The 27,289-nt window shown below is 37.0% G+C and overlaps 1 protein-coding gene across 5 annotated transcripts in view; it reads left to right on the top strand.

Annotated features, from left to right (window-relative positions):
- The window catches only part of CSMD3 (CUB and Sushi multiple domains 3), a 1,109,294-nt gene that overhangs the window by 730,314 nt on the left and 351,691 nt on the right, over nt 1-27,289 (top strand). For all 5 annotated transcript variants that reach the window (XM_084749143.1, XM_084749142.1, XM_084749141.1 and 2 more), the window contains one exon: nt 328-516. In XM_084749143.1, coding sequence (XP_084605269.1) covers nt 328-516 — 189 coding nt within the window. The remainder of the gene's footprint in view (nt 1-327; nt 517-27,289) is intronic.

Genomic DNA, 27,289 nt, shown 5'->3' with positions numbered 1-27,289 from the left:
ATGTCATTACTATAATTCAAAACTCTGTGAAGTGGAAAAGATTTCTAATGCTAAAAATATATTAACAGACAGACAGGTACATTTTCAGCTTCTCATTCAGGTAACGTTTTCCTATCCTTAATAAATTTCACACATGAAAATATTCTTAGTTATTAAATATCACACACACACACACACACACACACACACACACACACACACACACACGTGCTCCCTAACATATTCCTGGTTTTATACATAATACAGCCAGTCCATAAATATAAGAAATGTATATTTAAAATGATCCCTCATTACTCTTTCCCTGGGTGATTTATACAATCTTTACAGAGTATAACCTTGAACCTTGTGAAGACCCTGGAATCCCTCAATATGGCAGCCGAGTTGGGTTCAGCTTTGGGGTTGGTGACACCCTGACCTTCTCATGCTCACTGGGTTACCGACTGGAAGGTTCTGCAGAGATCATCTGTCTTGGCGGTGGCCGGCGAGTGTGGAGTGCACCTCTGCCAAGGTGTGTGGGTACGTGGTCAGCTGCTTTCATTTGCTTGTATGTGTAGTCACTGTCCATGAAGTTGCATGATTACACACTTTTTTTTTCTTATAATCTGTTGAACTTCCACATTTATTTCACATTAGTTATTTCTGTTATCTTTTCAACTTGGCAATATGGTGCACCCCAATTATTCTGGTGCTGCAGTCAAATGGCTGTGCTTCTCGACTTGTTCTCAGATATTAACAATAAAGAAGAAGTGAGACAGATATTCAGTTATATGATAAATATATCGGTGATCAATAGATAAGTAAATGAGATAATGAAAATCACAAAACCTGAAATAATTCATGGATTTATTTCCTAAGAATTAAAATTAATATGAAGATTTCTGAATGATCCCTTTTGTCCTGGGTTTATTCTAAGTCTCTATGTGTCTTATTTACATTCCTAATCTCTTTTTATTCTGATAACTAATTCACAACAAAGAAACAGGGTCTATCAGTTTGAGTATGAGGAAATGTTTCAGAAACTAAATTGCCCCATTTTCAAATGGTCAAGCACCCATAATCCACCAATGGACCATTTCCATAGAAGCACTCATACAGTGAGTTCTCTTACTGTTTTGATGTTGTGTTCTGACTGATGTTCCGAAAATATTTTTCAACTTATAATTTACAGTAATAAAGAAAAGTTACAAGGAAAAAAATGTGTCAATGATAGAATAGATAAGAGTTTTAAGGCCCCTATTATGAATGAAGGTAGTTATTCATGTTGTGACATAAATATTAGAAATAATTCAGATAGATAGATGAATAGAGAGATAGAGAGTATACAGCTTAGAGCAAATATAATTTTAAATGGGTACTTTAGCAAAACAAGGGTCACAAATAAGTAACTTATTATTATTATTTTCTAATTTTTATTTTATAATTATTACTATTGTTTCTATTTAAAACATAAACTCTAAAGAAAAGAATAATCTCAGGCCACTGGACAGTCAATAATTATTAGTGTTTATTGTTATAAAATAAAGAGACCAAAACTTTTATAAAGGATAACTATAAAGATCATTTATATTTGGGCATAAATTAATATTCTTGAATTTCAGCGTGATGAGTGTATGATATACTGCTTCACACATCAGAATCTCATTTAATCTCCACAATGCCCAATATTATGACTTCTCCTTTTTTTTTTCAGTAAAACTAGAACTTTATATATATAATAATATACTCAAGACCAAGTGGTAGGATTGAGCATGAGTTGTACAAAGCTAAGTGTCCTAAGCCCTTCATTATATAGCATCTGGGAAGTCACCTTAGAGAAAAGCTCAAAGTCACAGAGAGTAACTAGAGTGTTACTGGCTCAGAAAAAAAAAAGTTTACATGTACACTTTAAAGGCCCCATTCACATTTAAAATAGATTTTTTATAAAACCTCATATTACAAAATAACAAGAAATTAAAATTTGTTATTAAAGTATTTCTCATTATATTTAGTTTATTCATATATAAACTTCAATTGGAAAGATAAAAATTTATTTATACAAATTTAGAAAGGAAATTTTGCCATGAAACTCTTATATATAGCAACAAAAACAAAAGAGTTGTTCCTACTTTTGCACTGACTGAAATTTACAATGGACTCTGTTGACCTTACTATGTTTCATTGCATGAATGTATTTAACATGGAAGATTACATGCCTATAATCAATAGAATGTGTTTTTTAAGTAATTCAGTAAATTTAATTGAACTTTTCTCCACTAATTTGTTTATTCTTTATAATGAGTATGTTAATGTTTGCAATTCTAGATCCTCATTTGTATTTACATAAATCTCTCACTTTTTAGGATCACCATAGTTAGATAAAAAACAGTTAATGTTATTTGACATTATTCATATCAACAGATGCCTTTTTTTTTACTTTATTTTCAGACAGATAAGAGAAAGGGGAGGGGCTAGTTCTATAGTTTAGAATGCTCTAAAACTGATTGTATAGCTAAAGGTTGCTTTACACCTTTGTTAGTCCCCCTGACTTAGCTTTCTGATGTTGGGAGACAAGAATGAACCATCACACAGATGTACAATCAGCAATGCTGCTTATTGTGGATACTTCTCCCATTCAATTATTTATAATTTTTACTTCCTAAAAATCTTACACAGTTCATGTCTTTCAAAAAAAAAAAAAAGAATGAATGAATGAAAAGAAAACCAACAAACAAATAAGAGAAAAAAAATAACTACCAAACAACACCAAACTAAAGCGGCAAGCACAGGAAAAACACAGTGTGTTTTGTCTTGGACATCTAACCACTGGAGCCTAAGCTGGAGTGTAGTTAATAGGTATACCCAGTGGATAGACACACTTTATTGGAGAAAATTGGTTTTCCCTCTCCCAGCAGATACCAATTGCAAATAGTTTCCCAATTAGAGATGTGACTTTGTGTCCACTTCCCCTTCTCTGTGCTAGGATTGCATCTGATTTGAACTCATGCCATCTTTTGAAACCAGGAAAACGTGTATGTTTTCACTCAGTGTCCAAATGAACTAGAATCTCAAGCCAGGCCATCTTGCAAATAAACAAGCAGCTAATGACAGAACTTGTTTTGTAAAGTAGATTAGCAAGTTCAATATGAACAATGATTTATCTCTCAGCAAGAGCCAACCCATTTTTAAGAAGCCCATACATTTTGAAGTCATTTTAAAGACATTAATTCATTCATGTTCATAATCCAAATTTAACACATCTACTTCTGTTTCTAATTTCATGTGCCATTGATTTTTTTTTTCTGACCTTGGACAAGAAGCAACATCTTGCCTTAATCATGAGTCAACTGAGAAAAATGATCACTACATTTAAGCTGACATACTGTTCTCACATTTCTTTCCTTTTAGATTACATATGATTTTTATTGATTTTTGTAGTTTAATAATAAACATTGGTAACAGAAAAAGCAAGTGAACAGCACACACTGGAACTTCATACTATCTCTGTAACATCTCTAAGAATGCTAACCTGTTATATGTATTTTAAAAAAACTAAAGAAAAGACAGAAAAGATCTAAAAAAAAAAAAATCATGAAGCAATTACCTCTATTCCATCTCAAAATCCAAATTCTTCTTAAAGAAATTATAAGCATTAGGTCCTCATCTCTGTATGTTAAATATGACTCACTTATGAATCCAACAATCAATGCAGCCATATGGACATGTACAAAGCACATTTAGGGATTAAATATTTGAACTGATTATTGTTCTATCATTAATTAGCTGAATGAGTTTGGGAAAACGTCTCAATTTTCTGAGTCTTTTTTTAAAAAGAATTTTGGGACTGTGTGCTCTATACAAAACATATGGATCCAAAATAAACGAGTAACCATGCTAAATAGACACAAAGCCTTGAGATAAAAAGCTGAAGTAATAAGATAGGCTTTTTTGTTTTGTTTTGTTTTGTTTTGTTTTGTTTTGTTTTTTTGTTTGTCTGTTTTATTTTGGTTTGGTTTGGTTTTTTTGTTTTGTTTTGTCTTTAAAGCCCAATCTAATTGCTGTAGTTCACAATAGAGCACTTTGACAACAGGGCACTTTAAAGAACATCAAGGCTGATTGAGAAAAACACCATGAATATGTACTAGAAGACTCATTATTTAGAATCTCCTCTAACCCCAGACTCTTCTTCCACTCTCTCCAGGTGACACTGCCTCAATGTATCAAAGGGGAATTTCTTAGTTAAAAACTTCTGTTATTATTTGGAGACAGTCTGGCAGTATAACCCCGAGTAGCTTCAAACATTCCTGCTCCTGCCTCAGACTCCTGAGTGCTAGGGTCAAAGTCAAGTATATGACACCATACTCCTGCTTATCTTGTTGATTCTAAATAGGTAAATTACCTACCAACATCTGTCTCCATAAATCCTTCTTACTCATTCACATAATGAAACACACTCCTAAACAAAATTAACCTCTCTATGGGCACTTTGCCTTACAGCCTTCAAATAATCCTACTGCCAAGCCTTTCACTCTTGCTCTTGGATGTCTGACATCCTCCTCCCCACATACAATATTGCTTCCTCTCTCCTGTGTCAACCAGAACTTTTGGTGGTCTTCAAGGTGAATGATTCAGAGGAAGGTGACCAGTGGAATCTTGGCAGTCTTCCCATTGCCTGAGCAAATGGTTTGGGCCACTGTATGAACAACAACAACAAAAGCTTCTACTGTACCTGAACACACACACACAATAACAAACAAACAAACAAACAAACAAAGAAAAATTGATGGGAAATCACTCTCTGTAAGTATATAAACAGATGAATGCCTATAAGTTTGTGAGAATAACTATGGTTGGGTGCATTGGTTTCATAATATAAAATCTATAGATTATTTTATATTTCACTGTCTAATCATTTATTTAAAAAGAGTTTCTTATTCACTACTTGGTAAAGAAATAAAATAAATATGATTATTTTGTTTTAGAAAGGTTATCAGTAATGAGCAAAAGACTGACAACAGCCTAATTTTATGCTTCTTACATGTAGCATTTCAGCAACACTTTTGGTTAATATGCCATTCTGAAATCAGAAGAGTACTACTTTCTCTTACTATTAACATTTCTCTTTATTTTTAAAACATAAATAGCAGTTATAGCACAGCTGTTGGCCATGAGTGAGCAAACATTGTCTTATGAAACTAGAAGGTTCTAAATAGATAAAGCATCACTGCCACATGCCTTAAGGAGTGGCGACTGACCCTGATATTGGAATGGCATATAAATAACTGTCCATATATTAATGAAAGGATATAGCAGCATTCTAAAAAAAAAACATATTTGCTTACAAAACTAAGCAACAGATCCAATGTTACTACCGAACCATAACTTCCTAATACCTCTACCAGATTTAACAAGTCTACAAAGCACCCTTCAATATAGAATTCATGCTAAAACTTTCCAAAGAAAAGGAAAGAATAATATAACAATTTCATACACATTTTATCCTGGAATTTGGTTATTAATGTAGCATATAATTTTTTAGCAAGAACATAGATTTACCATAATTTTGAAAATGTATAATTGTCCCAGGCCTGGAGAGATTGCTCAGGGGTTAAAGGCTATGCTCACATCCAAACTGTCTTGCTGTCTGTCTCTCTCTGCCTCTTTCTCTCTCCTCTTGTGTGGGTATATGTGATGGAGAGTGTATGTAGGAGAGAGCAGTTTATGGATGACCTAAATCTCAATCATTTCCAACTGTCTCTGTATATCCAGACCTCTTCTAAGAGGAGTCTCCATTTCTAGCTTTAAACTGGTCCTCTCCATATGGACATCCTCCCACAGGCACACTGATTTCACTGTGCCAACACAGAATACTTTATCTCTTCAGCCTTAACTTCAATTACAGAATCATTCTGATCCAATCATCCAAGCTAGAAATGATGTGATCTTTCTCTCCTTCCTTCGTTTAATTTTCCTTATTATGAGTCATCTGTGAGACTTGCCATATAAAACTACTGTTCACATACATCATTTTCATTCTCATCAACATTATCTTTCCCAGTTCTTTTTTGTTTCACAAATACTATTAAACAACATGTCATAATGAATGCTAAGCATTGTGCAATATAAAATATATATTTATATATATCATGCAATTATGTAGTGCTTTATGTATTCATGTTCCATATAATATAGGAAGATAGTATCTTCCTATCTTATTAGGTAAGCATACTATTTGTACAACCTTGTTGTTTTAATTGAAAACCCTGATCTTTATATTTTGCCAGTAATGACCCAGGAGCCAGATGCTGTGGTGGAAAAACCTGCTAACTCAGAGAGGCAGAGAAAGCGACCCAGATTACTTACTAGCCTGGAAGAAAAGGCCAAAAGCTTGCTAGCTCAAAGCCTAAAAACCAAAGGCCAAGGAGCTGAGGAGCTCAAGAGGAAGAGAGCTAAGAGCCAAGCTAAAATCCAAAGCCTAAGAAGCACCAAAGACCCCTCCTATTTTTACAGGGTGTCTTAAATACTCCTCAATTCAAAATCCCCCCAACTCTTTAATCCCTGTAAACTGGCTTCTTGCTCTGCCTCTTGAAGTAGTGTTAACTTTAGTAAATCTGTGGACAGATAGATCTTGGATTAAAGGTGTGGGCTAGGGCTGGCTGAATCACATCTTAAACACCTGTTTACAATAAACAGAAAGTTCTTGAATTAAAGGTGTGTTAGGGTTCAACCACAAGAAATGGAGATTTACAGTTCAGTCTCAGGGATCACAAAGGGATCAAAGATTGGCTTACTGTTGACAGTCTCATGGATCACAAAAATACTTCAACACTTGTTAAATTCTTAAAACATCTTTTTGTGATGCTGTCAATAGTCACATTATTTTTTGCTAAGAAACAACAAACTAACACCAGCTGGAATGCTTGCAGGAGTACAGTTTCTTTCCTGGTAGGTTTGGGGTTGGTTTTTTGTGAATTCAGCGTTTTTATGATCTCAGAAGCTGCATTCAAGAGGGACTGACTCTGACGTGAACTCTGGTGCTCCATATTTGACCACCTCCCCTTGGTGGGGAGGCCTGGTGGCACTCAAAGAAAGAATAAGCAGGCAACCAAGATGAGACTTGATAGCCTATGACCATATAGTGCGGGAGGAGGTCCTCCTTGGTCATAGACCTAGGAGAGGGGAATAGGGTGAAAGGGGGAAGGAGGAACAGGAGGATACAAGTGATGGGATAACAATTTAGTTGTAATCTGAATAAGTTAATTAAATAAAAAATATAAAACAAACAAATGAAAAAAAAGAGGTTGTACAGGAATAAGCTCTCTGCTGAGGTTCAGCGCCCTCCCCAAAACTCACACATTTGTTTTGGGAATAATCAGCTCTGAACAATTCGGGAAACCAAGAGCCTCATTATTTAGCCTCATCTACACTCACCTTTTGGACCTCCTAATAAGGCTGTCTACTTCATCAGTATGGCAAGGAGATGTTCTCTGGTGACTCTCCTAGAAAGATGAAAGTTTACACTATGCAACCACAGAATCACAGATAGTAACAATAGGCAAACCTCGGGAGGGGCTATACTAACCCATGCAGATGAAGAGACGAGTATCGTGAGAGTTCACTTAAGTTATAACCTATCATCCCTAAAAATCCCAAAGATGTATCTACACACTTATTAAACAAAAAATAACAAAATCTATCCAGTGCATACTAGATAAATGTAATGCTCTTACATCAATAGTTGTCATTAGTGTTTTATATTACTATTCTTTTATTTACTTGCATGTATTCTGAAATACACTGTATATCATTTCGTTCCCAAACATGCCACACACGCTCTTTAGATCACAATGTTAACTCTCTTTACAGTCTATGGTGACATATACATATAAACAATCAAATTATTACCTTGAGAAATATCTGCTTAAAAACAGAATTACCAAACACTGGCAGGACTGTTCATTGGCTGGAACACACTGAATTATCGTCAGTTGCATTCCAAAGTCTTCAGAAACACAGTTCACGTTGACTGTGTTATCTAACATTCTCTACCTTATTCCTTTAGTAGTACACAAATCTACTATTTATTCTTGAGTTGTTGTTGGTTTTTTTTCCCCTTCTAAAACTGATTGGTGGAAAGAGAAATAAACCTCCCTCCCCTAATACTAGTTTGTTTATGCCACTCTCCTGCCTCACATCTTTCCTTTGTTTGTCCACTTCCCCGACAATGAATTCTGAATGTCTTATCCTTCATCCTCACCTTCTAATTCAGGCCCATGGCTCTTCTAAACTCACCTTCACTACCCAAGCTGATAAGCTCTACTTGACCTCCCAGGAGTGCAGTTAGATGTCCATGCAGTTCTCCTGGGCCTTTCTATATTTTCCATTTCTTAATATCTCATCAGCCAACACTGAATTGCTCCTTTATCGACAAAATGTTTAGCATATAGAAAGCTTTCGGTAAATTTGTTGAGTTGATAAAGATATCTGAATGCATAGCACAGATAAAATGTCTTTCCTTTCATAGTTTCCACTTGCAAGTTTTCATTTACAAACAAACATAAAGGTGTATTTGTGAGGAAAACAGGGCCATTGTGGCCTCATACCAATGCAGGGTTACAAATGCCATTGGAGCCACAGCTTTCCTACTTTTGCTTATTCTAAGATGCATTTCTGTTTATTATTATTATTATTATTATTATTATTATTATTATTATTATTATTATCCCACAGCCCAACTCTAATAATAAACAAAACAAGCAAACAGCAATGAAACCAATTGAAAATATGGCTACAAATGGCACTATAATAATAATGGAAACAAAAATAAGTGTGTAAAATTGGAATATGAAAAATAGATACATTTTATACCTAGATATGGAATAAACATTTCCCCAATGTGAGTAAAGATCAACCAGATACAAGGTTAATTTAAGTTTTATCAATGAATTGTAATTTTACTTGAGGGAAACCTAGGATCCAGAAGAGCAGAAAGAAGTAAGACATGGTTCTAATTGGTGGAATTTCACTAAGGGCAATGCTCTTAAATACTACTTATTCCCTTATGATTTATAAACAGCTGAACTTGTAGTAAGCCATTCAAACCCTAGCCAACCCATTCAAAGTAACCCTCTAAAGGCAATTATTTTATTGTAGCTTCTCTGTGAACACGGCTTGTTTTTCTCCATAGCTGTGAGCTTCTGTAAAGTTCAGGACATATGGTTACCTTTCTCCCTCCCATGTGTCACTTTGAACTTTGGCATCACCACAGTTGCTCACTCAGAGCATAAGGCTGTATAAGGCTACATTGTCATGTGATTCTCATGAACCAAGTTAGTTTTATATAACATATATGTGATATAGCTGCATGATTACTCAAAGGGAAGTGTCCACTGAAGTGTTCATCTGTGTTTTTAGAGCCTTAGCTGTGTATGCGCATTTGTTTGTTTGTTTGTAATTTAGCGAAAAATTAAAATAGCAGGTTCAAACATAAAATCTCATTTTCTACCCATGTCTTTGGACTCGGATTATACATCTTCTTGCAAGTTAGAAAAAACAATCTCTTTAGTGAAAGGTAAGACAAAGATGAGTTAGGTTGGGGTGATACACACAAGGTAATGACTTCTTTTTAAGGAACCTTGAGTTTTCAAAATAAGACTAGTGTAAAAATGCAGGCACATGCTTGAGGGTTCTGTCCAGAAACAACTTCAGTAGTGGGAATGTTATACCATAAACAACTCTGGGACTTCATTCTGGAGTGGGAACATGACCAAGTCCAAAAACACATATTTCTCTTCAGCCATGTATCAAAGAAAGTAAAGAAATTAGAAACACAAAACTCAAAATCTGTAACATGAATGGAATTTTTAGAGAAACGAATGTGTGTTGTTTATCTCCACTGTCATCCCACAACAACACTGAGTCTCAGGTTAGATTATTTCACCTTATCAGGAGGTTTCTCAAAATTCTCTGGTAGGTATCAGTACGAACTAAATTTTAACCTACAGCAATAAAAAAGGTAATACTTGTATCTGTTTTCCAACTGCTAACTATTCTTTTGTAAAATATAAATAAGTACACAGAGAGGTCAATAGTTCTTTTCTAGTTGAATATATTCACATTAGTTTTGTTCAAAGTGGTTCCTATTGACCAAAAATCTGTTATATATAAACATGCACTATGACAAATTAATGAATGATCTGGAGGGATGACATAGTGATTTAAAGAACACTATACTCTTATAAAGGACGTGAGTTTATTTTCTTCCACCCACATCAGGTAGCTCCAAAACACCTATACCTCTGGCTCCAAGGAATTTGGTGCCCTATTTTGGATGCTGAAGGCACCTGTACACACACATTCAGCTTCACACAAACATTCACATAACCTAAAATATAATTTAAAATAAAAACATTAAATATGCCAGTTAGTCTTCATGTATTCTGAAGCTGTTTTTTATTGCATATCTCATAGACATCTGAGACTTGGGAAGGACAGTCATTTGGCAGGGTAGACAACTAGAAGAGGAAAATGTTAATGTTACTTGTAGCTGAATTAGATGTTGAGACTATGTCCCAGGAGAGGGTAGGATTTAATTGAAGTTGTAATTGTCTGGCAATACCCCAAATCCTTTTGAAACTAGAAGGAAAAGTCATTGTCACATTAGGTGAATATATCTTAAAATAATTTCTAATTCCTTTTGATTTTTAAAGTACATATTTCTATTCATGTTGTGTGAATGTGAAAATCATATTTTTCTCTACCACCCTTTTAAAAAATAAAATGAGAGAAAGTATATCTCTCGTGTGGGAGGCTGACATCTATGAATGGTTGTGTGTCGTCTGATAGTGTACTCGCTGAGATAATTTCAAATGAACTTAGAGTTTTAAAACACAGAGATGAACACTGAAACAAAATAGTTAGCAGTTAGTAGCAGTGAGTCACTCTATGTGGATGATCAGCCAACAGTTCAGTGCTTCTGTTAGGTGTAGGATTAAGTTTATGAGAAGAGGACCTCTGTGTGACTAGTCTTTCTAATAATTTAAGTCAGTCTATAATCAAGGGTATAAAAACCCATGACACTCTGTTTTGCTCCTTTTGTCTGCTTTTTAGCTATTTTCTTTCTCTTCAGCTAAATCCAATTCTTTCTGAATCCAGTTTCAATGAAGGAAAAAGCAATGAAAGTCATTATCCTCTGCAATTTATATGGACCATTGCTGTGAAATCATATAATGCCATAAGATAACCATTATAAATTAAAGATGAAATCCAAAAGGGGCATATGAGTTCAAATCTGAGATACTACGTTTATTTAAATAAGTAATAAATGTCATCATAAAAGATTTCAAAGCTGATTACTTTGTAAACACAAGAAATGAAGAACAGAATGCCTGGAAAGTGTTTTCAGAATTTGTATATTAAGCTACAAGCAGTGTTTAAATTGAAGATTTTTCACACAAGACAAATTAAGTTTCTGGCAATGAGCTGCTCTTCTGCATCTTGACTTGTTTTCATATGCTGTTTTTAAATCTGAAGCTCAAGCATCAGTACCCAAACATGTAGATAATAGTGATTTTTCTTCATGTGTTTTAATCAGTCTGAAAATAGTATGTTTCAAACATTCATAGTTTTTATTCCATGTGTTTGTACTAGACATTTCTGAATTGATAGTATTTGAACTTTTATTATGTTTGGTACAGAACTCAAGTTTGAAATATTGTCCTCTTTTTATTATGTCAAATCAAATATTAATTTTAGTAATTTTTTTCCTTTTTTATTAATTTACTCTTGTTACATTTCAATGGTTATCCCATCCCTTGTATTCTCCCATTCTTCCCTCCCTCCCATTTTCCCCTTATTCCCCTCCCCTATGACTGTCCCTGAGGGGGATTACCTCCTCCTGTATATGCTCATAGGGTATCAAGTCTCTTCTTGGTAACCTGCTGTCCTTCCTCAGAGTGCCACCAGGTCTCCCCCTCCAGGGGACATGGTCAAGTTTTACTGTTATCCTCTTAAACTCTGGAAAACATGGAAGTTTCCTTTTCTCCTAATATAAAACAATTTCCCCTTGCTTAATAAAGTTTTAATTAGTTACAAAAAAAGCAAAAGATAATTATAACTGTAGTTGAAACATATTATAAATGGTGCTGAAATTTGATCTTTGCTTTGACATAAAATTTCTTTCTGGAATGCAAACAATTTAAACAAATTTCATCTATGTGTGGGAGTAAACTCATAGTATGCAAATAAGTATATAAAAATTTAAATGAACAGGGTTTGCGATGATATGTCAGGGAGCACAGTGCTCACTTACAGGCTTGAGGACATAGGAGTGGCTGTGAACACACCTGTCAACACCAGCCCCTTAGAGAAGAGAGACATGCAGTTCCTTAGGCGTCACTATTCCAGCATTCTAGCAGCACTGAAAGCCCCAGGTTTACTGAGAGATTCTGTCTCAAAAATAAGGTAGAGTGTTCATCTCTAAACCGTCTACCTCCCCCTGCTTAAAGCTAATGTTCCCAGAGAGGTACCATGTCTTTGGGAGGGTCACACTATTTGGCTCGGCATCATTTTTGCCATTTAGAGAAAAAGCCTGAAATAAAGAGTATGGACACCAGTACATGGAGGACGGAGAGGGTTATCATTCATACGATTAGTGGGGCACTTAGGCCTCACTCTACCTCCGTGAGCGGTTTTCCCATCTGAGAAGTGTAATTGTTAGTACCTGCCTCATAAGCTGATTGCAGTGAGTGAGGGCCGATGAAGGGCTCTTGTGTGACAAACATATTTACTGTGCTGTGTACATGGGAATCACTCAACTATGCTATTTCAGTTTCACAATTATTATTTCTGACAAAACTATCGAAATCAGAAAATACGTCATTTCTATATCTGGACCTTTTGGTTTCAACTTGAACAAAAACACCCAAATGTGTGATTCTCATTAATTCAAAGGAAAGATGATTTTAGTTTCAAGTAGAATGATAGTAAACAGGCTTTTCCCCCAAAATTAACATACATGGTTAATGAGCTACATAGTACCAAATGAAAAAATAATGATGAAATCCTGTGAGACAGAGGAAAAGCTCATACCTTAAACAAGTGAAACTGGTGTGGCTATAGACATTTCATTAACTTTATTTCAACTCTCTTTTGAAACCTAACTTACCTGCAGCTGTGCTCAAGGTGGAGCAAACGCTGTCTTTTTCTTTTTAATGTATATGTCCTACAACCTTATTTGACAAACCTTTCTGCTTCCTTAGGAAGCTGTGATATATGCTTAGTTTTATCAGAGTCAATTTGGGAACAAACAGCAGCTCTCCAATAGCATGCAGTCGTCTGAAACAAAGGTAGCCTTGCTTCTCACCTTGCATGTGTCACTTAGATATTCTGGACTGTTGGAGAGACATTATCTTCCTGATTTCTCTGTATACAGTGGAGTACAATGACAGTTTATGACTTTTACTGATTCGTTGCTATGGTGAGGCACCGGTAAGTGATTTACTTGTATCGAGCTATACGGCCTTCATAGCAATATGATGTAGGCAGCAGGACAGTCTCATGCATATTTATGAAACTAAATACCCGTTGCCAAGACAAGTCTGTTGCTCCTCCTTATGAGAAACGTCACATAGGACTCACTGCATGTATTTTTACATTAATACAATCCCTATTCATTGAGAAGAAATTAAAATTTAAGTTCATTACTTTGCATAAAAGATCAAACTAAAACAATGCTTTGTTTTCAAGACACATAACTGAATGCAAAACATATATCAGTGCCTGGTGAAAGAAGGACTAGACAAAGTAAAAAATGCAGGCTCTGAGAAGCCATGTTAGGTCATGGGAACATACTAACTTGTTTGAAGTAAAGAAAAGCATCTTCTAGCATCTTTCATAAAGTTACATGAAAGGCAGTGAGCTTATGTTTCCCTGCCCTCAATCTGTTTTTATGAAACCAATTATCAAGTGATTGCAATACTTTATATATAAGATCATGAACAAGAAAAATGAAATTGTTCTCTCCAATTTGACTGTTTTTAAATGTGAGCAATAGTTGTGTTCCAAATCGCCTGAATGTTAGATGACGAAACCTTTCCTTGTTAATGTTCATGCAGAAACATATATCTCTACTAAGATCTCCTTTTCTGAGATCCACTATTATATCTTTAACACATGGTAAGATATTTAGCTTAACAATTTTTTCTTTATATACACACACACACACACACACACACACACACACACACATATATATAACTAATTTATTCATATTACATCTCAATTATTATCCCATCCCTTGTATCCTCCCATTCTTCCCTTCCTCCTGCTTTCTCCCTTCTCCCCTCCCCTATGACGGTGACTGAAGGGGACCTCCTCCCCTTTTATATGCTCATAGAGTATCAAGTATCTTCTTGGTAACCTGCTATCCTTCCTCTGAGTGCCACAGGGCTTCCCCATCCAGGGGACGTGGTCAAATATGGGGCACCAGAATTTGTGTGAAAGTCAGTCCAAACTCTTCACTCAACTGTGGAGAATGTCCTGTCCATTGGCTAGATATGGGTAGGGATTTGAAGTTTACTGCACTTAATGTCCTTGGCTGGTACCATAGTTTGAAGAGGACCATTGGGCCCAGATCCACCCATCATAATTTTTTCTTGTAGGTTTCTAGGACCCGCTGGATCTTTCTATTTCCCCATTCTCCCATGCTTCTCTCACCTAAAGTCCCAATAGGATGTCCTCCACTCTGTCCCAGTTTCCTGGTAAGTGAAGGCTTTCGTGGGACATGCCCCTTGGGCTAGTATGCAGATATAAGTGATTATATACCCTTTGAGTCTTTTTGCTTCTAGGTTAACTCACTCATTATGATCATTTCTAGCTCAATCCATTTGTCCACAAATTTCGGGAATTCCTTGTTTTTAATAGCTGAGTAGTATTCCATTGTGTATATGTACCACAGTTTCTTTATCCATTCTTCTAGTGAAGGACACTTAGGCTGTTTCCATGTTCTGGCTATTATGAATAAGGCTGCTATGAACATGGTTGAACAAATTTTCTTGTTGTGTGCTGGAGCATCTTCTGGGTATATTCCAAGGAGTGGAATAGCTGGGTCTTGAGGAAGCCCTATTCCCAGTTTTCTGAGATAGCACCAGATAGATTTCCAAAGTGGCTGTTTGTATTCCCACCCACAATGAAGGAGTGTTCCTGTCTCTCCACATCCTCACCAGCATATGGTGTCACTTGAATTTTTGATCTTAGCCATTCTGATGGGTGTAAGATGGAGTCTCAGAGTTGTTTTGATTTGCATTTCTCTGATGACTAAGGAAGTTGAGCATTTCTTTAAGCGTTTATCAGCCATTTGATATTCCTCCACTGAGAATTCTCTGTTTAGTTCCAAGCCCCATTTCTCAATTGGGTTATTTGGTTTGATGGTGTTTAATTTCTTGAGTTCTTTATATATTTTGGGTATTAGACCTTTGACAGATGTAGGGTTGGTAAAGATCTTTTCCCAGTCTGTAGGCTGTTGCTTCGTTCTGTTGACAGTGTCTCCTGCCTTACAGAAGCTTCTCAGAATCATGAGGTCCCATTTATTAATTGTTGACATTAAGGCCTGGGCTGCTGGTGTTCTGTTCAGGAAGTTGTCTCCTATGCCAGTGGGTTCCAGGCTCTTCCCCCCTTTTTTTCTAAATAATTTAGTGTCTCCAGTTTTATGTTGAGGTCTTTGATTCACTTGGAGTTGAGTTTTGTACATGGGGACAAATATTGGTCTAATTGCATTTTTCGACATGTAGACATCCAGTTAGACCAGCATTATTTGTTGAAGATGCTATCACTTTTCCATCGAATAGATTTGGCTTCTTCGTCAAAAATCAAGTGACCATATGTGTGTTGATTAATTTTGGGGTCTTTGATTGGATCCCATGGATCCAGCCTAATGCTGTTCACATACATGCTGTTTTAATTACTGTTGCTTTATAGTACAGCTTGAGATCAGGTATGGAGATTCCTCTGGAGGATCCTTTATTGTACAAGATTGTTTTAGCTTTTCTGGGTTTTTTGTTTTTTCCATATGAAGTTGAGAATTGAGCTTGTGTAGTTTTTTTGGTAGGGATTGCATTGAATGTGTAAATTACTTTTGGTAAGATGGCCATTTTTACTATGTTAATTCTCCCAATCCATGAACAAGGAAGATCATTCCATCCTCTCATGTCATCTTCAGTCCCTTACTTCAGAGTTTTAAAATTTTTTTCAAGCAAGTCCTTCACTTGCTTCATTAGAGTATTCCTAGATATATTATATTGCTATATTATATTGCTATAGATAGATAGATAGATAGATAGATAGATAGATTATATTGCTAATGTGAAGGGTGTAGTTTTCCTAATTTCTTTGTCTGCATGATTGTCATTTGTATATAGGAAAGCTACTGACTTTTTTGGGTTAATTTTGTACCCAAACAATTTGCTGAAGGTGTTTATCAGCTGTAGGAGTTCTCTGGCAAAATTTTGGAAGTCACTTATGTACACTATCATATCTTCAAATGGAGATAATTTGACTTCCTTCTTTCCCACTTGGATCCCCTTGATCTCCTTTCATTGTCTTATTACTCTGGCTAGAAGTTCCAGTATTATATTGAAGAGATATGGAGAGAGTGGACAACCTTGCCTTTTTCCCAATTTTAGAGGAATTTCCTTGAGTATTTCTCCATTTAATTTGATTTTGAGTATTGCCTTGCTGTATATAACCTTTATTATTTTAAGGTATGTGCCTTGTATCCCTGATCTCTCCAAGTCTTTAAACATGAATGGGTGTTGGATTTTATCAAATTCTTTCTTTGCATCTAAGGAGATGATCATGTGGTTTTTAATTTTCAGTTTATTTATATGGTGGATTACATTGATGGATTTCTATATATTAAACCATCTTTGCATGCCTGGAATGAAGCCTACCTCGTCATGGCGAATGATATCTTTGATGTGTTTTTTTATTCGTTTTGCAAGTATTTTATTGAGTATTTTTGCATCAATGTTCATAAGAGAAATTGGTCTGAAATTCTCTTTCTTTGTTAGGTCTTTGTGAGATTTAGGTATCAATGTGACTATGTCCTCATAGAAAAAATTTGGTAATGTTCCATCCATTTCTTCTCTTTTGGAGTACCTGGAAGAGTATCGGTATTAGCACATCCTTGAAGGTCTGGTAGAATTCTGCTCTGAAACCATCTGACCCTGTACTTTTTTTGGTTGGGAGACTACCAATGATTGCTTCTATTTCTATAGGATAAATGCGACTATTTAGCTTGTTTACCTGTTCATTACTCAATTTTGGTAGGTGGAATTGATCAAGAAAGTCATCCATTTCCCTTAGATATTCAAATATTGCGGTATATATTCCTTTGAAGTTGGATCTTATGTTTTTTTTTTTATTTCCTCAGTGTCTGTTGTTATGTCTCCCTTTTCATTTCTGATTTGTTGCTTTGTATACTGTCTCTCTGTCTTTTTGTTAGTTTGGCTAATGGTTTGTCTATCTTGGTTTTGTTGATTCTTTGGATTGTTTTCTTTGTTTCTGATTTATTAATTTTAGCCCTGAGCTTGATTATTCCCAGATGTCTACTCCTCGTGGGTGTTTCTGCTTCTTTTTTTCCTGGGGCTTCCAGCTGTGTCGTTAAGTTGCTTATGTGGGATGTTTCTAATTTCCTTTTAAAGGCACTTAGTGCTATGAATTTTCTTCTTCTTATTGTTTTCAATATATCCCATAAATTTGGGTATGTTGTTCCTTCATTTTCATTGACTATCAGGAAGTCCTTAATTTCACTCTTGATTTCTTCTCTAACCCTGGTATCATTAAGTAGAGAATTGTTTAGTTTCCATGTATGTGTATACTTTTTGTTATTTCTGTTGTTATTGAAGTGCAGCCTAAGATCATGGTGATCTGATATGATACAAGGTATTATTTCAATCCTCTTGTACCTGTTGAGGCTTGCTTTTTGACCTACTATGTGATCAATTTTGGAGAAGCTCCATGGCGTGTAGAGAAGAATGTATATTCCTTTTTGTTTGGGTGAAAGGGTCTGTAGATATCTGTTAGATACATTTGATTCATGGCATTGGTTAATGATATTATTTCTCGGCTGAGTTTATGTTTCAATGACTTATCATTCAGTGAGAGTGAGGTGTTGAAGTCTCCCACTATTATTGTGTGGGGGTCAATGTGTGGTTTAAGCTTTCTTAGTAGATTTTTTACAAATGTGGGTATGCTCCCTTGTATTGGGAGCATAGATTTTTAGAACTGTGATGTCATCTTGGTTGACTTTACCTTTGATGAGTATGAAGTGTCCTTCCTTATCCATTTTATTTATTTTGGTTAAAATTCTATTTTGTTAGATATTAAAATGATGACACCAACATGTTTCTTATGACCATTTGCTTCAAATATTTTTTCCAGCCTTTTTACCCTGAAGTAATGTCTATCTTTATGGGTGAGATGTGTTTTTTGAATGCAGAAGAATGTTGGATCTTGTTTATGCATCCACTGTGTTAGTCTGTGTCTTTTGATTAGAGAATTGAGACCATTGATGTTGAGAGATATTAATGACCAGTGACTGTTAAGAGTCTTAATTTTGATGTTGGTTCCAGTAGAGAGTATGTGTGGTTGTGTTTTTGCAATGGTGTAGTTATCCATTTACTGTGTAGTTTTTGTTGTAGCTTGTCCCTTTGGTGTGGCGTTTTCCTTCTAGTACCTTCTGTCAAGCTAGGTTTCTGGATAGGTACTGTTTGAATTTGTTTTTGTCATGGAATATTTTGTTTTCTCCATCAGTGGCTATTGATAGTTTCACTGGCTAAAGTAGTCTTGCCTGGCATCTGTGGTCTCTTACAGTTTGCAGGACCTCTGTCTAGGCCCTACTGCATTTTATGCTCTCTGCTGAGAGTCAGGTGTAATTCTGATAGGCTTGCCATTAAGTGATATTTGGCCCTTTCCTCTTTCAGCTTTTAATATTTTTCTTTTTTCTGTATATTTTGTGTTTTGATTACTATGTGACGGGAAGTTTTTCTTTTCTGGACTATTCTATTTGGTCTTCTGTAGGCCTCCTGTATGTTTCTAGGCATCTCTTTCTTTAGATTGGGAACGTTTTCTTCTATGGTTTGTTGAGAATATTTTCTGCACCTTGGAGTCTGGCATCTTCTCTTTCTTCAGTACCTATTATACTCAGATTTCTTCTTTTCATGGTGTCCTTGATTGGATGTTTTGTGTCAGGGTTCTTCCAGATTTGGCATTTTCTTTAATGGTTGTTTCAGAATCTACAATTTTATCTTCTAGACCTGAGATTCATTCCTCCATCTCTTGGATTCTGTTAGGCTTGCCTCTGTGTTGCTCGCCTTCCTCTCTGAGCTCTCACATTCCCATTTTTCTTCTGTCTGTGTTTATCATTGAATCTATTTTCATCTTCAGATCTTGAACTGTTTTATTTATTTCTTTCATCTGATTTTTTTGTATATTCTTGAGTTCCTTCCATTGCCTCTTTATAGGCCTTTCAGAGCTTGAACAGTTTTATTGATTTCCTTCATCTAGCTGTTTGTATTTTCCTGAATATTTTCCAGTGCCTCTCTATAGGCCTTTTTTTTATGTCTTCCACCTGCTTGGCTCCATCTTCCTGCATTTGATTACAAATTTTATTTGTTTCCTCCATTATCATCCTCATTACTAAAAATTTGAGGTCATTTTCTTGTATTTCCATTGTGTTTCAGTTCTCTGATTTGTTTTTTTTTTTTTGCGATTGCTGAGATCTGGAGACTCCGTATTGTTTTGGGGATTTTTTTTTTTTTTTGCATATGATTTTCTGCTGTCCTTTAGTCATCTTGCCATCTCTATTTTTGGGAGGTAGCTTCCGGAGTTGGGTGGAGGGAGTCTGAGGATAGATTCACCCATTTTCTCATGATTTCCCTAGGCCAGAAGCTCTGATGCTTCACTGGTGTGGATGACAGGAGGCCAGCGCCATAGTTTGTGTCTCTCACAACCAGTGATCCCCAGCTCCCCTATACTGTGGGCCTTGTATTCATCCTGGGTCTCAGAATGCTTGCTTGGTCAGGCCAAATTGTCCCCATCCTTCTGGGTCTCATTGTGGCCCGTGAGCTCTCTAGGGCTGACAAAGTTTGTGCGGAGGGGGTCTGATGGCCACACTACTCCATGTCTCCCTGAGTTTTCCTTCGTCCCAGAGCTCTGATGCTCCACTGGTCTGTGGTTCCCAGTAGCATTTGAGGACCCAGACCACTCGCAGAATCCAGGTTGGTTTCACAGGGCCCAAACCTCACACACACTGAGTCTAGTTCATGTCGGTGGACCCAACTTGAGCAATGAGTCCATTTCACATCTCCAGACCCAAATAGGTCTCGGGGCCCAATCCACGTGCTTACTCCAGTTAGTGCTGAGTCCAACCAGTGTCTTAGGCCCAAACCGCAGAGCTCAGTCAGGGTTTCAGGGCCTCGGGCCCCAAACTGCACTCCTATCCAGTTTGGGCCTCAGGCCCCTAACTGTGCACCTAGTTCAGCTAGGGTCTCAGGGCCTGAATCGTGCGCTGAGTTGAGCTAGGGTCAGGGGATCCAAACCGAATTCCAAGTTGAGCTAAGGTCTCTGGATCCAAACAATGCACTGAGTTCATCTAGTGTCTCAGGGCCTGGACCGCTCCCCAAGCTCAGCTAGAGTCTCAGCACCCAAACCGCTCGCTGAGCTCAGTCAGGTTCCCTGTGTCCAAACCCCATGCCTAGTTGAGCTAAGGACTCAGGGCCTGAATTGCACGTGAACAAGCTCAGCTAGAGTCTCAGAGGCCAAACCACGCACTGAGTCCAGTTTGCGTCATGGGGCCCAAACTGAGTGCCTAGTTCAGGTAGGATCTCTGGGCCCAAACTGTGCACTGAGATCAGCTAGGTCTTGGGTCCTAAATCTTGCACTGAGTCCCTTCTCCCAGAACAATTCCCACCAGTCACCATGCCAATCGCCTCTGCCGGAGCGTTCCCAGCTACTAACCTTAGCTGCTGCCACTGCTGCTATACTCTGAAAGCGCCAACATTCCTCCCATGTTCAGGGGTACACAGGTTCTCTGTATTCTGATCCTTTCAAACTGTGGAGTACTCCCATTGTAGTTGGGTGGGGAGCTTGATGTTCCTGGTTAAGAATTCTATGCAATTCCCTGAATTGTTTACTGGGGCTTCTAAACACGGTCCATACTGCTCGCCACCATCTTGGAGTCAAGCTCAATTTTCTTAACCAATATATTTTATTACAACTTATTAACCAAGCATACATTACTTATAATCTGAGTAACCAAAACAATGGGTAAAGAGGATTAAGGAACACAATTACAAAAATGTAAGGATATCAGTTCCGAAGAACAATTCTCCTGGCATAATCAGCAGGATTTCTTCTGCTGGAACCTGTGTAAAAAGCTGAGTAGCAGAGGTTAGAGGTGGAACGAAGAACCTGTACAGAGGGATGAAATCACACCATTCAACAGATCCACTTAAGAGGTTTAATAGGGAAATATAGGAACTGCCTCTGGAGACACAGGTAGAGGAAGAGGGAGAGGGAGAGTGAGAGTGAGAATGAGAGTGAGAGAGACAGAGAGAGAGACACAGAGAGAGAAAGAGGTAGAAAGATCTAGAGAGGGGCATAGAGGAGAGAGATAGAGAGAAAAGTAGAGAGAGGTAAAAAGAGAAAGGGAGAGAGAGAGAGAGAGACATGGAGTGTATGTTTTTACATGGCCCTGGGCAGGACCACGCCCCAATGGCAAGTAAGCAGTGACATCACAGGTAGGCAGGCTGTTGCAGAATCCTAACAACCTGGAGTAACCAGAACCCGGAACCTCAGCAGGAGCTGGAGCCCTGAAGCCTTGACTCAATCAGTTCTCTCTAAGAGAATCTCGAAGTGGAGTGATCTACCTTAACAATTTTATCACAGATCTTTTACATTCTCCTGTACCTGCTTTTCTATTCTTTTCTTGTGTTTTTATTCCATTGCCAGGCTTCAATTCTGAGTACCAATCTTTCCTTGGATATATCATGAAAAAAATGAGAAATTTAGGTAACTTTGTTAGCATGGCTGTCAGGTCCAGGCAAGGTACACTAACTACAGATTTTAAGAGAGGTAAATTTCTAAGAACAAAGCATATCATCAACATATGCATATACACACATACATACATGTATGCACGCACATGCATGCACACACACATACACACACACACATGAGAGAGAGAGAGAGAGAGAGAGAGAGAGAGAGAGAGAGAGAGAGAGAATAGAAGTGTGGGTTCTGGATATAAAAAGTCTGGCAAAGAAGACATAAACCCAAAATGTCTAAAAAAGAAGAGGAATCAGAACCAGGTGTGGTGATGCACTCCTTTAATTTCAGGACTCTTGGATGTAGAGGCAGGTGGATCTCTGTGAGATCGAGGCCAGCCTGGTCTTCAAAGTGAGTCCAGGAAAGCCACGGCTACACGTAGAAACCCTGTCTCAAAAAACAGGAATAAAATCTTAGAGATTTCTAGGGTCTGAGTGGAAAAATATTCCTACCACAATGATGGCAGAAGGTGAGGCAAGATGAAGAAAGCATTTTCGTGATATGGAGGTTGTTGGTGACCTTGTCACTTCTACTTTCAGTATCAAAGTAACAGCTTGAGGAACTGAGAGGATACAGCTCTTGAAGACTGTCCTAGCACATTTTTGCACTACTACAGTAGTATCCCTGAGGCTGTGTAATTTATATAAAGGGTTGAAGTTTGTTTCTTACAGTTCTTAGTTTTTTTGGCTGCCAAAGTTCAGGAAGCATATAGAGTAAGGGCCAACTTGGGGAAAGGTTGAAAGACAAAATAGCATGAGAGAGGGAGAAGAGGTATCTTTTGTAATAAATCTAGTGATGGAGCATGTGATGTCAATTTGATAGGATTTAAAATCACCCGAGAAACCATGCCTATGGGTATGTTTATAAAGATGTTCTCAAAGAGAGTAACTTAGAAGAGAAGATACAATAATTTAGTCTAGGTACACAGACTTAGAAAAATGGAGAAAAAGGAGAAAGTTGAAAGTCTGAACACCATGCCAATTCATCTCTCTCTGTTCCTTGCCTCCAGATGCAGGGTGACGTGAGTCGTAGAGAAGATGTTGAATATTTCAAAAGAGAAATTAAGTATGAAGTAATGAGTAAAATGATTCAGAGTGAATAGACTATGAAATATTTCAAATATTAAGAAATGGGAATTATATTAAATATTGAAAGAGTAACAATGCAGGATAGGAAGCTCATGCCAAAGAGTAAGATGTGTTAATAGACACTGTCACAGGAGATATTGTCTAATAATATATCCTCTGAGTCTAAAATTAGGGAAAGAATTTGGGTTTGTGACTCCAAGGAGCTGTAAACAGTCCTAGTACCTACAGGCCCAACAGAAATCAGCATGTGCACAAGATAACAGCTACTATATGGGAAGACCAAACAATATAATTAACAATGTCAGGAACATAATACCCAATCAGACATGGGCTACAACTTATGTGAATGTTATCTCTAAAGTGATTCCAGATAAGTTCTACCATATTCCCCCATATCCAATTGTAAAAATCTGAGACCCAGGGTGATTGAGTGAAATGTCATAAAAGGGAATGTCAGAAAGTGACATTGCCAATTTGAATCAGGGTTCATAAATCAAATTTTATATAAAGATTATCCAACCTACATAACAATGCAATGTGTAGAATTACTTGAAGTGTTTTCTGCTCCAGAAGATTGATTATATATTGATTACAAATGTTAACTATTGCTATATCTTGTCATATATGTAAACACTGAGAGTGTTCACAATTAACACTCATCTGTAGAGTGCTGCTAAAGCCCTTGGCTAAGAAAACTTAAGATAATGCCTATACTCTGGCCTGATTCCTCATCCTTTTGGCCTTGGGTCTTTGTTGCCAGCCTCTACCTCTTTTTATGTATTCCATTATGATCTAGATTACACTACCTATATTTGAAATGCAAGGTAACCCAACATGAGGAAAAGAGTCCCAAGTGTTGGCACAAAAATTAAAGACCCATTTGTTCATACACTCAGGAGTCCCATAAAAATGCAAAGCTGAAAGCTATAATGTATAAACAGAGGACCTGGGGCAGACCCATGTAAGCCCTGAGCTTTCTGCTTCAGTCCCTGTGAGTTCATATAAGTTTGCTCAGTTAATTCATAGGGCCTTGTTCTCTTTGTGTTTTCTGTCCTCTCTGGCTCTTACATTCTTTCAGCTCCTTCTGTTGGTTCTCTTGAGTTATGAGGGGAGAGATTTGATGTAGACATCCCATTTGCAGCTGTGTGAATGAAGGATTCTCTTTCTCTGTGTGATGTCTGCCTGTGGATCTCTGCATCTTTTTTAACCAGCTACAAGAGGAGGTCCCTCCTATGACTACTAAATAAGCTACTGATCTATGATTATATCAAAATATCATTAGGAGTCCCATCTTGTAGGCAGGATGGATTTTAGCCAAAGGTTTTGTTACTAGATCCATCTTTACATTTCTCTTTTGTAAGCCTGCAGAATACCTTCCTGTACCAAAGACATTATAGTTTAAGTGTGAAGGCTCCATCTAAGTACTAGCTGGACTTTTCCATGTTCAAGGAGTTTTACAGGTGCTGTCCTCAGCAATGGGGATCGATTTTCAGTTTGTGGAGAGCAATCCTAATTTGTTTGTGGATTTTAATGGGACCCCTTGGCCAACAACTCAATCTAATGGAATCAGTTCTGCTACTAGAAGCCTTATTAGGTGATAAGTGATGTACAGCTGACACTCCATGCCCTTCCCCCATAGTTAGGAGACCTCATTTGGATCACATTCATATATTTCATGGAGTTTCCACTGCACTACATTGTCATACCATCCATCCTTCAAATGCTCCTCAATTCCAGAAGAATCTGCTTGCATTTTCTCTCCTATTGTGGGGCTTTTGGGGATTCCATTTGAGCTTTTATAGTAAAGCATTCTTATAGATTTTGGCTGTTGTTTTTTGGCCAGAAGAGTTTCTAATGTTACCCAGCTTCTCAGCCACTGTGTCTCCTCATGTGGTTCTCACAGCCTACCTCCCAGCTCTGTTCTGTCTTTATCTATCTTCCTTCTGCCTCTATCTGCTTCTCTCTGCACCTCTGCCTGCCTGATGTTCTTTCTGCCAGTCCTTCCTCCCCCAGCTCTAGCTGCCAGATTTTTATTATGCAAAAGCTACATTCCTTACTGAACCAGTTGGCTATGGGGGTTTTGTCACCCTCTCCACAGCAGCTTGCTTTACTTTTAAAGACTGGTGAGGAAGTGACCTTTACATATCCTACTAGCCTGGCTTTGCAGGTCCCAATTAATGATTAAAAACACAAGGGCATGTTTTTTCCTAGCCAGAAAATACAGTATTTGTGTGTCATCCCAACACTCCCTTCTCTCTCCTCATCTTATATTCCAATTGATAGCTTTACCTGTCCCCAGACTACCCATAAAATGTATTTTATTTCTTTATCCCAGGGATCTCCAAGTGTCTCCCTAGTCCCTTTCTCTATACCTAATTTCTCTGAGTCTACAGATTAAAGGTTTGTCTTCACTTATTTAATGGCTTATATTCAGATATAATCAAATATAATCTTTCTAGGTCTGAGTAATCATACTCAGGATATTTTTTTTCTAATTCTATCCATATTTTTTGGACATTTCATGATCTCAAATTTTTATAGTAGAGGAAAAGTCCACTGTGCAAATGTACTGCATTTTCTTTATCTATCCTTCTGTTGAAGAACATCTAGGTTGCTATAAATTTCCAGCTACTATAAATAGAGTAGCAATGAACATGCTTGAGCAAGTGTCCTTTGTGGTAGGATAAAGTAGCCTTTCTGTACATCCCTTAACTGGTAGAACTAGATCTTGAAGTAGATTGATTCCCAGCTGTCCAAGGAACTGAAATATTGATTTTCATAGCAACTATACAAGTTGACACTACCAACAGCAATGGAGTATTGTTCTCTTTATTCCAGATCTTTGCCAGCATGAGCTGTCACCAATATTCTTTAACTTAGCCATTCTCACTGAGGTAAGGTGGAATCTCAAAGTTGTTTTGATTTGCCTATCCTTGATGGACAAGGATGTTGAACATATCTTTTTAAGTGTTTCTCAACATTACAGATTGCTCTATCAAGAATTCTCTGTTTAGATCCACATTGAGTTTTTGATTGGATTATTTAGTCTTTTGGTATCTAGTTTCTTGATTTCCTTTTTGAGTTTGAATTTAGCCTCTATCAGATGTGGAGCTGGTAAACATCTTTTCCCATCTTGTAGGCTGACACTTTGTCAGAATAATTGTATTCTTCACCTTGCTGAAGCTGTTCAGTTTCAAGAGGTCCTGTGTATTAATTGTTGACCTTAGTGACTGTGCTAACAGTGTTCTGTTCAGAAAATCTCAGCTGCCAAGCGGTTCAAGGCTATTCATCAGTTTCTGTTCTATCAGGTCTTGTGTATCTGCTTTTATGTTGAGGTCTCTGATGAATATGGAGTTGAGTTCCGAGCAGGTGATAATATGAATCTCTTTGAAATCTTCTACCTGTAGACATCCAGTTTAACTAACATTTGTTGAAGATGCTGTTGTTGTTCTTGTTGGTTTTCTTTTGGTTTGGTTTTCCTGTATGTGTTTTTGGCTTCATTATCAAAAGTTAGATGTCCGTAAGTATGAGATCTTCCACTCAATTCCAGTGCTCAACCCATCTATTTTATGCTTATAGTTTTTTGTGCCAATGGTTTTTCTTCTATAGCTCTGTAGTATATAACTTAAAATTGAGGATAGTGCTACTACAAACATTTATTTTATTGTTCATTGTGATTGTTTTAAATATACTTTGGTTTTGTTTATTCCTAAGAGGTTGACAATTGTCCTTTCATGGGTTATACAGAAATAAATTGGAATTATAATCAGAATGTATTAATTCTGTAGATTGGTTTTAGTTAATAGCCATTTTTACTATGTTAATCGTCCTGATCCAAGAGAATGGAAGATGTTTGAATCTTCTGATATTTTTTATTTTTTTCTAACAAGACTTAGATATTTGTTATGCAAGTCTTTCATTTGTTTGGATCGAGTTACCACAATATAGTTTGAGTTGTTGAGCTTATTGGGAAAGATATTGTTTTTTTTTTTATCTTTTCTTTTTAATTTATTCACTTTACATCTCAATCACAAGCCCCTCCCTCATTTCCTCCTGGTCCCATTCATCCTCCCTCCAGCTTCTCCCTTTGCTCCTCCCCTAGTCTTCAGAGAGGAGAGCCC

Source organism: Acomys minous, assembly GCF_964271855.1.
Source record: "Acomys minous genome assembly, chromosome: 12".
Lineage (NCBI taxonomy): Eukaryota > Metazoa > Chordata > Mammalia > Rodentia > Muridae > Acomys > Acomys minous.
This window is presented reverse-complemented; position numbering and strand designations above follow the sequence as displayed.